At 36.0% G+C, this 12,955-nt stretch overlaps 1 protein-coding gene across 2 annotated transcripts; it reads right to left on the bottom strand.

Annotated features, from left to right (window-relative positions):
* Positions 1-1,433: 1,433 nt before the first annotated feature.
* LOC105568238 (prolyl 3-hydroxylase 2-like) lies at positions 1,434-11,029 on the bottom strand. 2 transcript variants are annotated; one of them, XM_012023719.1, is made up of 11 exons: positions 10,318-11,028; positions 9,757-10,021; positions 8,160-8,484; positions 7,755-7,880; positions 6,871-7,007; positions 6,233-6,400; positions 5,121-5,378; positions 4,751-4,843; positions 4,366-4,516; positions 3,652-4,069; positions 1,434-2,978 (listed from the first exon to the last, which is right to left on the bottom strand). In XM_012023719.1, exons 1-11 carry the CDS (start codon positions 10,533-10,535, stop codon positions 2,912-2,914), a joined length of 2,226 nt encoding a protein of 741 aa, XP_011879109.1. In that variant the 5' UTR covers positions 10,536-11,028; the 3' UTR covers positions 1,434-2,911. The 2 variants fall into 2 exon arrangements, with proteins under 2 accessions (XP_011879109.1, XP_011879110.1); XM_012023720.1 differs by lacking the exon at positions 1,434-2,978 and having other exon boundaries at positions 3,962-4,069; positions 4,434-4,516; positions 10,318-11,029.
* Between the last annotated feature and the right edge of the window lie 1,926 nt (positions 11,030-12,955).

Here is a 12,955-nt window from a genome sequence, read left to right as displayed (position 1 = left end):
GAAACTATTAATCTTATCGATGATCCTTAGAGAGAAAATTCGTTTAAGCAGCGCCTCAAAAGTTGAAGAGTCAACGGCCACTAAAATATGTCAGTTTATATCTTCATCGTAAAACATTCACTCGCTAAACGTGAAATATCTTTCTTATACCTCCCGTTGTTGGAAAGAAACATTACGACCAGTAAAAGATTATAATTACTGTCATTATTGTTGCGTCTCAGCGTTTCTGCGATACACTATAGATACGCCCTCACCCCTCTCTGTGCATGCCTATTTTTTACACGCTGACGCGAAAGCATTATTTTCGAGATTATTTTTTAATTGTAATTTTCATGTAGGGAGGGGCAATACACCATGGTCTACGAAGAGCAATACAAAAACATCTGTGACCTATGACGAAATAATCGAGTGACCACTCCATTGAAAATATTAAATCCGTCGCGCGAATTGTGATCGATATCGAGTTGTGAGCAACAGTAAACATGGTCTTTCTATTTCATTTATCTGCGAATATGATGGAATAAAAATTTGTAGACTCTGCTCCGTTTTTAATGTGGCACGCGCGGTAATCGTGCATTTGTAGCTACGTAGCTTGTTTTGCGTGCCTAGAATTGAAGCGATGGCGATGGAGTGGTTTCTAAAGAATCGACTGAGCTCTCCTGTGATACGCAGATGTCACTATAATTTCGTAATAAACGTTTGTGTTGAACATACATACGACGTACATATATTCAGGGTGGCCCATTGTAATTTATCCACTGAGATATCTCGGAGCTCCCTTTTGAAGACAGAAATGTCTCGGACAAAAGTTTTAGCCTGAGTATTCTGATGTTACGATTATATGTACGTTACGGTGTATCATAGTCGCGTTATCACTTTCTTCCCGACTGATCTCGAAATGACAATGACGACTATGACAAGGAGGCACGAGGGATACAGCATAACTCACGTTCTTCAATTTCGTGTTTCACGTGGAGTTACTGTAATCTTATTACATATTTCTTACATGTGCTGAAAATTGGCACGTTAAACATTTTAATTAATATTTACGATGACGAGAGGAGTAAAGACGAATCCAACGATCGTTAAACGATCTCTATGTTCTAACTTTGGAAGAAAAAAGAAAGACATGCATTTATAAATCTACCAAATATCATTAAAACAACAGGCCTGAAACTATAATATTATGCCATCTTGAAGAATTGTTTTCTCGTAAATAAGATTCATCGAATCCGTTCTTACTCCTCGTATATTTGTTTCAGTTTTAAAATAGAAACCCTGAGAATTCTACCTGCGCGTAGGAAATATAATGAAATTTTGCTAAAGTGTACTTGAAAATCTCTTTCAAGTAACCCTGTTTCATTATCATTTCAATAAAAATTCGGTGAAAAATTTCATTAAATTTCATTTCTTTTTCATTAAACACACAGTAATAGTTTTTAGTTAAATTTATTAAATTTCAAAATATTTAATATTTCATAATTTTTTAATTACTTTTCAACAATACACTTTAACTTTCCTTACATTTAGCAATCTTACATTGAACTTTATATGGAAAATTATGAGATACATTTTGAGATACATGCAGTAATCCTTCAATAACTTTTATTTTACGTCTCATTGATTTCAGTTTCACCAAAATATTTCCATCAGGGAAACACACTCGGACTTGTGACCTTGATGTACAATGTATGTATATGGTCAGAGTTACTGAAATCATGTCCCCCCTCTTGTTTAGCTCTACCCATGCGGGACGTCAAATCGTAATTTTCTCGAGCAGTGAAGAATGTGTATTTCAATTTTCATCCTCTATCATTTTTCCTAATCCTAATTCTTTTTGCTTTGTCCACTAACGAGTGCGTTTCTTTTGTTTGGCCTGCAAATGCAATAAGGACGCGAACGGATCGCGGATGTCGATCGTTTCGATGGTATGTAGATGCGTCAGTGGTATGTAGATGCGTCAGTAATTACGAACAATTAATACCATACGCACGCTTAATTGATGGAATTGATTTTACAAAGAGACGTATATAAAATGTCCACTATGTATGCGGAACTCGCGGTAAGAGGAATAATAAGAAGAAAAAAAGGAGGAAGGGGACGCAATCGCGAATATAACACAGGTGTAACTTCTTATATATAGTATAAATACGAGGACTATAAATAAACGATAAGCGATGGAAACATTGCGTGGTGCATAGCGAGCGGTTATGTAAACTTGTTGACATGTAATATGTCCATGTTCTAATAAAGATTTAGGATATTTTCTATAAACAATTGTTGCAGCTGGTGCAATTGCGCGACGACATCGCTTACACATACTTTGCTACATAAAATAATACTATAATTAGCAAAATAACTTAGATATAATTGACTACGTGTGCGAGAGGTATACGATGTAAGAGTCTGTGTTATTTTGTTGTACGTGCCGACTAGAAACTCGATTAAATTAAACACAGCAAGACTGTCAAGACAAATCCCAACATCATCGTTGCACATTCCCATAATGGACTTATGTCAATCAAAAATCAGAGGATACTCGTCGGAAATAAGACTGGGATTAACGTCTATGCTCGTCCGTTTCTTTAAATAGAATATTCGGTTAATCTTAACGTGTAAGTTTAAGAGCTAATTACAGATCTATAATTTATTGTTATAAAATACGATTAGCAAGTTCTTGAGTTCCAGCTTCATGGTCCAGCCATTCATGAAGGGATATGTGCTATTCTCTAGACTGCCATCCATCAAACTGAATTACTTCTGTCTTTTGCAAATCACGAATTGATCAGTTCGTCAATTGCATCTGCCAAAAGATATTCCTCTTTTTCTTTCTTCTCACTTTGACACTTGAACCTATGACTGTTCTAATTCAAAATGCAGGTAAAATAGAGCTTATATCTTGTATAAATTGCTATTCTCTCAGTATGTGCCTCAACATCTCATCTTCTTTGAAACATTGAATCAACATGTCTTCATATCTAAAACAAAAACATCACTATTTATTTCATCTATAAAAAATCTAAAAAAACAATTTTTTTAAAGATATATGCTCGACTTCTTTAAACCACTGTTCAATTCTTAATCCTATATAGCATCCAACAATCGTACATCGCTGCAACTATTTTTTTTATCTTTGTATTTGTTTCTTAATTATAATCTTTATGCATTTATTTGGTCACAGAATTATCTCGTCATTTACAGACGTGGAAATATACATTTCTCTATTTATCCGTGAAGTTATCACTCAAAATTCTTTATGACATCTATGACAACATATGATCTATCGAAGAACATTGATACAAGTTTATTAATTAAAGATTTCTCGGACAACCATTAAGTCCAAAAGAAATGCACGGTCAGAGCTGAATCTTCGTAGCCTAATAATAATAATTCTGTGTGTGAATTTTGTATACTTTTTCCAAAACGATAAGTAACTTCAATTTTTTTCTGCTATTCAACCTATTTAAAAGTCACTGTAAAGAATTTCTTGCAAAAATATCAACTGAGATTTGATCTGGATCTTCCCTAATCCGTGACAAATGGCTTTTACCAATTCGACTAAATACTTCTAACTTTCTTCCCCTTTCCTGCGTAGTGTCTTAAGGGATCTTCACATACAGAATGTAGAATAAGCTCTATTCTCTACATTACCTCAGCGGTACTTGCGTATCCTCCCGTTGCACGGTACCCAAAATACGGACCCTCTGTAACACGGTATCCGCCATCAACCTTTCGTACTCCAAGTATTTTTCGTCCTGGGTAAACCACAACGCCACTGCGCACCTCCTGCCGCTACGTACACCCTGAACGCCATGAAGATTCTCACCACCGGCGGAGAAAGCCACCATACGTCCGCACCGGGGCCGAACAATGCCCCGAACACGAAGTCTCTTCCAGTCTTCGACGAAGAAAAACTCGCCACCATCGAAGTCATCGTTGAGATATAAGATCGCCGAGTAGTCTCGCCATGTATACGCGGGATATTCTCGCAAGCAGGGACCTTCGTCTTTTATCACGCAGTTATCAGCATGAATCTCGTGACTAAGGTCAGTTCGATTCGCCGGCGAGCCTGAAAACACAGATAGGATGAATTTTCTCTCAAGACCAGTAGATACGTATACTTGATCTTTTTCACCCCTTTTTAGATAGCTTGTTATACTGTTCGATAAGCAAATATTAATATATCTTACTATTATATTTTTTATTCTAGCGATTGCTTTGTTAATAAAAAGAGTTATGAAAATGAAACCGAGTGTTGTGAGCAAACCGGTCTATACGTTTAATGCCGTACCAAGTGATGTTACGGTGCAAACATGCCAGCGAAAATGTCGTCAGAAGCACGCTGATGCGTCAGATGAAAATTACCGGGTAAGGCCGTTCGGCAGACCAAATGGGAGTAGGTGAAATACAATGGTCGATCAAGGTCGAAATACCTTTCCACGTGACTACGAGCCGCTTCCGTGCGTTGCAGGAATAGTTTCAATAATTCCGGCTTCGTCAGACCAAAGTATACCATCTACAATTTTATTCTTTCGTAAAATGACGATCAATCTTGTCGAAGACTCGGTGGACAAAGAATATGGAGAGAAAGCCTAGTGGAAATATTTTATTTTAAATATAATGAAATTTTGGTGAAATGTATTTGAAAATCTCTCTCAATTGACATCTTCTCGTCGATTCTATAGTACTTTTAGCCAAATATTTCCACCAGACACAATGAAAAATATTTCTGAATACGGACAATCCTTACCAAGGCCATTCTGCCAACAGTCACACCCTCAAAACGCTCGTAAGACGAATGCGGACTTATGTTCTCTTCGTAGCCGTCTCCCTCCACGGCGATCTGAAATTCATAAATATTTTCGTTTTTAATTTATATTTTAAATATCATTTAAAATTTTTATTTATATTTTAAACATTTAATTTATAAATATATCGACGTTTGTCGATATATTCTATTTTCGCGAACCTTTTTGTTTTAGTAAAGCTAATTAAAATTTCACTTTTAGAACTTTTGATTGATTGGAGTCTTATCAAGATCTGAAGAAACCGCTTGAAAAGAAAACGATGTTTCGTGACTGTGATTCGGAATTGATCAGTGATGGAGCTGATTCTGATACCTGGGCGAGTCGCATGAACAAATTGCAATCGGTAGAATTGAGGAAACCATCGGCCGCGTACCGGTTTCTTCCGCCGAGCTCATCTTCCCCTGCTATCAATCGCACATCGTCCGTGACCCTTAGGTGCTCCATGACACGATCTTCTCGCATCCCCGTCTCCTCCTCGTCCCGAAACGCGGACAGATTACCCATGAGTCGTGTTTGGATGGACAGCGAATGACCTGGAGGTGGATGCAAGATCGGTCTCGAGGAAGAATCCTAAAAAAGATGACACATACGACACTGAGATAATAACGTGGTAACAAAGATAGAAATTTTTTCGGAGTTTTCATTTTCTTTTCTCGTTGGTCGTCTCGCCTCGCGAATCTTTTTCCTCGCGCCTGCATTCTTATGTAGACATGAACGCAAAAGTAAATAGGGTTGCACTTAAACAGGCGATTCAAACGAGGACCTGATACAGATCCACCGTATGCAACTGTTATTTTGATTTTAATATCTCTTTCTAATTTCAATTGCATTCATTATTTTATTTTATTACAACAATAATAAAGGTAAATTTATTTTTAATTATTTATTATTTCTCTGGTATAAATGTATAACATATTGTAAAAATATTTTAGTATTAAGTCTAATGGCAAATGCATTCAACAGGGAAATTCACCGACTGTTTTTAGCTGATACCGGTTAAGCACGATATGAGATGTTCAGGAAAATTTGTGCGTCGCCCTTCAAACAAAAATCGAAATATCTTACAATAAAGGATTTCCTAAGCTTTTCGATCACATGGAACGATTGACTAATAGATAATCCCCGAAGGTAATTATTAGAGGAGTCCTATATTATGAGATAGGATCCTAATATGGGATAGCGGCGTTTCTGTTAAATTAATAGGCATCATCAGATGATTCTGCCATGAATTTATTGCCCTTGGAGCGAAATCTGTTTAGTGAAAAATTAATTGTTAGATTGTGTAATCATTGCAAAAAAGATTCGTGATTAAAAGGTGTTGAAAACCTGCTCTCTCATATTAGAAACCTATCTCATAATAGAGGACTTTCCTCTATTTATAAATTATCACATTTTTATTATTTATATCTCGTCTTTTACTTTACCTTTTCTAACTCCTTCCTGTTAACTTTCTTCTTGTTTTTATTTGTTTTATTTATTTTATTCTTCTTGGTAAATGCATTAAATCTGGCGTCAATTGCCGCGAATTCATTCGATATGTACAACAGCAGCATCAGCTCGTATTCTTGCCGCTTCACATAGAAAAGTGCTTCCTAAGAACAATTCTCATTAAATTTAGGGATCTATTAACATTTTTTTCAGGCAGACTTTTACTTATTTTAAGTGCTGAAAATTTACAATCTTTGGAATACTGTGTGAAAATAAATATTACGAATCTTTCCAACGTACATGAAAATGTAGACATTTCGTCGCAAATTTTAAATATTAAATTTGTATCATTTATTCTAGAAGGTTGTAACTTAAGGCACAGTTTCACCAGCGTCGCTTAACTTTAACTTTGACTTGCCTCATTCTTTGTCTGTAACCTCGGTTTTCATCAACGCCGTTTAACTTTAATCTTACAATTAATTCTTTATCTCGTTCTGCTATCTTAAAAAGAGATAAAGGATGAATTAAATTAAGATCAAGGTTAAACGACGTTGGTGAAAAACTGGGATAAGATAAGTTAGAAAAAGATAACGGATGGTGAAATCGAGCCTAATAGTTTCATCTCTTCATATACCTCTCTTGGTGAGAAGTACTCTTCTTTCACTTTCGGTTGGGTGCTATAATAGTCTTTGTTATGAAGCATCGTCTCATCAGCAGGTAAAAATAACAAGTAACTCGTAACTGCTGCACAAGCTGCTTTCAAATTACCCACTATGCATAAAATAAATGAGAATTATTATTTATATATACATATATCTACTTTATATGTATATTCTCTTCTTATTTATCTCGTGTGTGTGTACACATTTATGCAAATCTTTGAATTTTTATGTACATATATCCAAGTGGTAAGAAATTTAATTGTCAGAGAGGAGAAAGGAAAGTGAGCAAAACGTGAGAATCCAAATTAAATTTTCTTAAAATAAAGCCAGTTAAAATACAAATAAATATTGTACAAAATAGTACGAGGGGTGCAAAAGACATGGTAGTTGAAATGATGTTGCGCTAACATTGAAATTTAGAGCTATAATTCAGAAATTAACCCAATTGTTTTAACGACAAAGGATGATACAGGAAACAACTTGATGGAGACTCTTAAGGTATTTGCTTCTATTAATGAATGGAGACACATTGCAGCAAGTGTCATTATAATTCATGACACTTGCATTTTATGTCAGTGCCCCAAATTATGCTACCAAATTGTACTAGTTTGTTGAAATATGAATAAGATTGATATCATAATTTGTCATAATATAATAAAACTAAAGAACATTTTTTATGCCAATTTATCTCGATAATAATGAATATTTTATTGTTCACATAAATGTTGAAGCTAAGATATCTTGTAAAAATCCACTACTTTACGTTTCTTTTGGTCTTTATTCGTTCTCTATCAAAAAGAATATTTCATTTAACGAGTGTAAAATAAAATTAGCTATTATAAGACAAAATACTCACATTTATAATAAGCGAACTGCAAATAATTATAATGACTTCTGAGCAGATCATTTTGAAAGTTGCCGTTTACGTTATTCAACGCAAGCGAACATCCACGTTTGCACTTCAAACAGTACGTAAAGTGATCTAAAAAGGAATTGAAGAGTAATAATATACAAAAAATACTTTTTAAATTATTATTAACAGTCTTCTCTATTTAAACTTCTTTCAGGAAAAATGTTAAAAATGCAGTTTATCTAAAAAACCTTATTGGACATTCAATACACAATATTTAATGTAATTATATAATGAAAATTTGTTATCTATTATGCTACAAAAAGTATGCAACTTAATAGATTTGTATCATGGAAAATACAATGTTTATATCTAATACACTTGTCCTTATTTAGCCAATTCGTGTCTTACTTGCTATCGAAGTGGTAAACTCGGGATGCCATCCTTGATCGAAGGGACCCTCGCAATAGAGTCTGCACTGCTCCTCGGATTCCATGTAAGACTCGAGCGAGCTTTCGAATTCGACCACAGCTTCCGCATAATTCTCATCTTCGTATGCCTGTACCCCTCGGACATACCTTTGCACGAAGGGAGCCGCCTCCAAATTCACGACCTTCTCCACGGCCACGTCAGGTAAATTCAAATAATATTTCAGGTTCTTTGTGGTCATCTCGTGATCGGGATGTTGAGACAGGAATGTAAAAGCTGCGTTCGCCGCATCTTGATATCTTTTTTTCTGTAAAAAATTATTCGTGAACATACACTGATTACGTAATATCGTGGCCTAACAGTTTTATTTCTATGATGTTTTACTTTATTCCATCATATAGTAAATGCACATATTTTTATTATAGTAATCTTTGGAAACTAATTTGTGTCAATTTTATGTGGCGATCTTTTTTAATTAAAATGTCAAAACCTCCAAAGATTTGAGATTATAAACGGCGATGCGTAAATTCTCGAAAATGAAGCTACACTATCTAATGAGTGAAGACGATGATACGAATCGGTTTTTCGGGTCAAGCCGGGAGTTGTTTAAGTCATAATATACGCAGCGGACGCGGGCAAAATATATCTGCTACGCCGTAATTACGTAATCCACCAGATTAGGACCCAGGGACTATGGTATTTTCGTGATGCTTTTGTACGGGATCTTCCGTGGGCGAGCAGAGTTTCGGTAGAGACACACGTTTCTGTAGAAACACAAATCTGACCGACGCGACTAAAAGTTTATCGGTTGGAAAAAATGAACGATGCAAATTATGAAATTAAAAAATACCGTACCATATTATGCGTATTTAAAAAACCATATCGTGAATATTATTGAATAAATAATATGAAATATGATAAAATCAATATCTTTCATGTTTCACGCTTCAGTTATTGCATAACTAATAAAACAATATTGTAAATACAAACCCAAATTATTATAGTGTTCATATAAAATGAAAAAGTAAAATTGTGTCCGTAATGTTGCTGTTAAAAATTTCGTCGATTATCGAGGTTTATCAATCGCGAAAAGTTTTAGAATTTTAAGCGTCGAACCGGTTTCCGAGAAATTACGTAGCGCCGTAAACACTTCCGTCGAAAACAGTCTATTCTCAATGCGCCTATCATTCACGCGGCGACAGTCAAGCAGGTCAGTTAGGTCTACGCCGGTCTAAATTCTTAAAACTAGTAAAGTTTTGTACCAATTTTCACAAAATTGTACATTTTCATAAAATACCACTTGCAATAATTTCTTGATTTGAGAATATTGTAATTCGTGGTACTATTTCGTAGATGTTTTTACAAAAAACTTAATGTTTCAACGAAGATATAAAAATTTCTACAAGTTTCTATTTCAAGTCAATCTTTTGCAGTTATTTATAGACATTTTTTCCGCCAGAGGATTCACACATGAAATCTGTACGTCCAAAGATCAAAGCGCTAGCTAACTTGAAATTACTTTGTTTTGCAATATCTGATTGCTTAAAGTGTTTCGGTCAAACAGGCAATCCTTTTGTACCTGAAAATAGCAGATGTGGAGATACTCGTAAATGACAAGGTCAATGAATTTCCTCTCCGTGGCGTGTGGGAGTCGCCTAAGCGCCCCCGCACCGGCGATTTCTCGATAATCCTGATTACATTTCATTAGACAAAGTGTCTCCTTCACTTTTCTCTCGTAGAAGTGCAGATCCTCAATATCCTCCGCGACGATCGGCGAGGACCCTGCCGCCTCGGCCTTGCATTTTCGCCGGCAAATCGTCACCATGCGTTTATACACTTGATATCTAAAATAAAAAATATTACGTAAATTCACAATAGGGATGTTTCTAGGTGAGCGTCTAGGTGAGCGTCTCAGAGTGAGGAGAGGTCCAAGTTCAAACCCTGGTTGAGGTAATATTTTTACGCAATAAACTTCTTTAATTAGGATTTGCCAGTTGTGACGACTATTAATTTCCTTGCTTAATTATTTACTGGCGACAATAAGTCTTTGTCTTGTTATTAAAAATATCTCATGGAATTAATATCGAGGAGAGTGCTGGAGGAGGGAATGGACGTCGGTGAGACAATCGTAACGACGTACCCACGTAGAGCGTCGTTAAACCCCGTGACGCAGCCGTCCCAATCTTCCTCGAGATAGGCCTGGACCGCGTTCTCGAAGATCTCGGCGAGCGTGGCATCGCGCGCGTGCTGCGGCACCGGTCGGCCGCCGTCGATCTCATTGATCTCGATCTCGGCGTCGTCACCGGCGTGGCACGCGCACGCACCGAGGAGGGCCACGAGCGACAGAACGAGCCTCATTCTCTCGCGACTCCTTCCAATCGACTGGACCACTGGACCGCGCAGCGGTCACAGCGCGCTAAATGCTCGCCACAGTCACCGCAGACCGTCTCGTATCGCGCCGGCTCTCGGCATCGCTGCTCCGAAACACGTATCACGCGTACACACGCGTGGGACGCGATACACGCGCACGCATATATGCGAGAGAGCGCCGGTTGTAGATGTAGTTGGATACAGAGTGATTCACAGAGATATGACTTAACTTCGCATACAAACTGTGAAGTAAATCGTATATACAAATTTCTGAAGTAAAATATAAATAAAAATATGCGCCTGTGTATGCGTGCGAGAGTGTATCGAATAAGAAACAAGAAGAAATTTATGAGGCAGTATTGCAAAATTCAGAAAGCAATCAGTGAGATATGCAAGGTACATGCATGAGACGATATTGAGTAAGATAAATGTGTACGGATACATGTAATATACATAAGAGTCGATTATGTAAAGTAAATTAAACGAGATAATACCTAGTAAACTAAATAAAAAAAGAAAAAAATGGAGAGATTCGCCATTTTTTTCTTCACTTATCAGTTTATAATCATATTAGCTTGTTACTCAAACGTAATGACTATAGTTACAATTCCTGCAATGTATCTTGAATGTTTCAATGATGTTACAATAGTCCCAGATAGCACACATAGTTCTGTGAATATTCTTTTGGAGTGCAAATATTCTTAGTTTCAGAATATTCCAATCGAATATTCTATAAATATATATAGATTGTTACAATTATAGAAATCGTATATCCATAACAAAGAAGAACGTTTTTGGAATATTCGTTCAGAATAATTTTCTAATCGAGTTTATGTATTGCACATTGTTTATTGTGTAATACAATTATCTTATGCAGAAGGCAGTGAGACCAGTGATCATATCATGTATAACCGACGCGCTAAATTCGATAGATTATTCTATTCACATTCGAAAAAGATTTATAGTAGTGCCAGTCGAATGTTCCACGAACATAAGATGAATATATAAGAATGACCGATGTGGAATATTCCAAATATTCTAGAAGTAACAATTTTTGGAAACACTTAAAAATTACTACATGTGTATCTTTAATGCGTAGAGCGCGTTAATCTTTCAACGAGTTATTCATTTTGCAACTTCCGCTTTGACATCTGTTTTCTTCACTTTTATCAGTGTACGAGATACATGTAGGAAAAAGACGTAGACTATTTATCAACTTGATATTTTTATCCGCGATCGGATTTGGCCTTCAAAAATAGTCATTTTGCGATATATTATTAATGTAACTAATATGTGTTAAATCTATTTACAGAAACCAAGAAGACCTGAAACAACTTATTGATGGAGACCACGCTAATCGTAATTAAAACTGCCATCGAGATTGCGTATTAAGTAAGTACTTCCATTCATTTGTAGAACAACTCACGCAATGAGTCACTTCCAATTATTTCCAATGTTTCTCTTCGTTAATCTGAAGAAATGGCTTTCGGCGAGCTCGATTCCAAAATATTATCGAATAAATGACGAAACAAATCGAATTAGCTGGTACTGTAACAAAGAAAGAAATCTATCAATTTTACACGTATAAACAATGTATTTATGGGTGAAAATTGGCAAAAAGCTTGCTACCAACAGATTACGCGATTTATAGAGATTTTGTTGATAATCTTATTGTTGGTGGGGCATGGGAGATTAAAGACTCTATCTTGAGTAAAAGAATCTGTTCGGAAGCCGCGTGTCTCATTTCTCAAACCTTTGCATATCATAATGCAGACGTTGATGCAGGCAAATAGTGGTATCACTTTATACGTTTAAACTGATAACCATGTGTTACGCCGCATCGCGAATTATTCGAATTATTTGAATTAAATTTATTTAATGTGCAAAAGGATACTATGTAGTGCATCAACATGATTACGCTGTTCATCCATGAGACCAGAAGAGACCTGTAACATTTTCAGTGTTGCTGGTATAGTTTAATTTAAAATAACTATAATAAAAATTTACAAGGCAAAAATTACGCCAAGCGATTGTTTACGTAAAAAGATGACTACTTCCTGAGATAAGAAAAGGCGATTAAACTCGTTTCGTGGATACAACTTGATATAATCTAACAGAAAAATATCGGCAGAAATTGAACGGAAATCTGTCATTTTGTAAACATTTCAATGGATTACATCATTTAAATGATTACGAAACGACAGATTCTGCTTGTCAATCTGCCATCATGTTCTCAGCAGAGGGTCGGTTCCATCATCTCCGATTAATGTATTCAGCCGATTAAATTTCAGTGTCCCATTGACTTATTGCATTTACCGTAAGCAGAATTGACCGATCGCGGTTGACACTTAATCGGAGATGGTGAAACCGACCTATAATCTGTTATATTTCCGCTAGTATTCTGTCAA

The sequence above is a fragment of the Vollenhovia emeryi genome, unplaced genomic scaffold (assembly GCF_000949405.1).
Source record: "Vollenhovia emeryi isolate VEMERY1.0 unplaced genomic scaffold, V.emery_V1.0 DF939130.1, whole genome shotgun sequence".
NCBI lineage: Eukaryota > Metazoa > Arthropoda > Insecta > Hymenoptera > Formicidae > Vollenhovia > Vollenhovia emeryi.
Note: the sequence above shows the minus strand (reverse complement) of the source record. Positions and strands in the feature narration are given on the sequence as shown.

Bases quoted from the DNA above. Each gene is read 5' to 3' on its own strand.
- LOC105568238 (XM_012023719.1), bottom strand. From the start codon at position 10,535: ATGAGGCTCGTTCTGTCGCTCGTGGCCCTCCTCGGTGCGTGCGCGTGC. The intron at 10,022-10,317 runs GTACGTCGTTAC...TTTTTATTTTAG, and splicing joins TTTAACGACGCTCTACGTGG to ATATCAAGTGTATAAACGCA. The intron at 4,517-4,750 runs GTAAGGATTGTC...ATAAAATTGTAG, and splicing joins CTGTTGGCAGAATGGCCTTG to ATGGTATACTTTGGTCTGAC.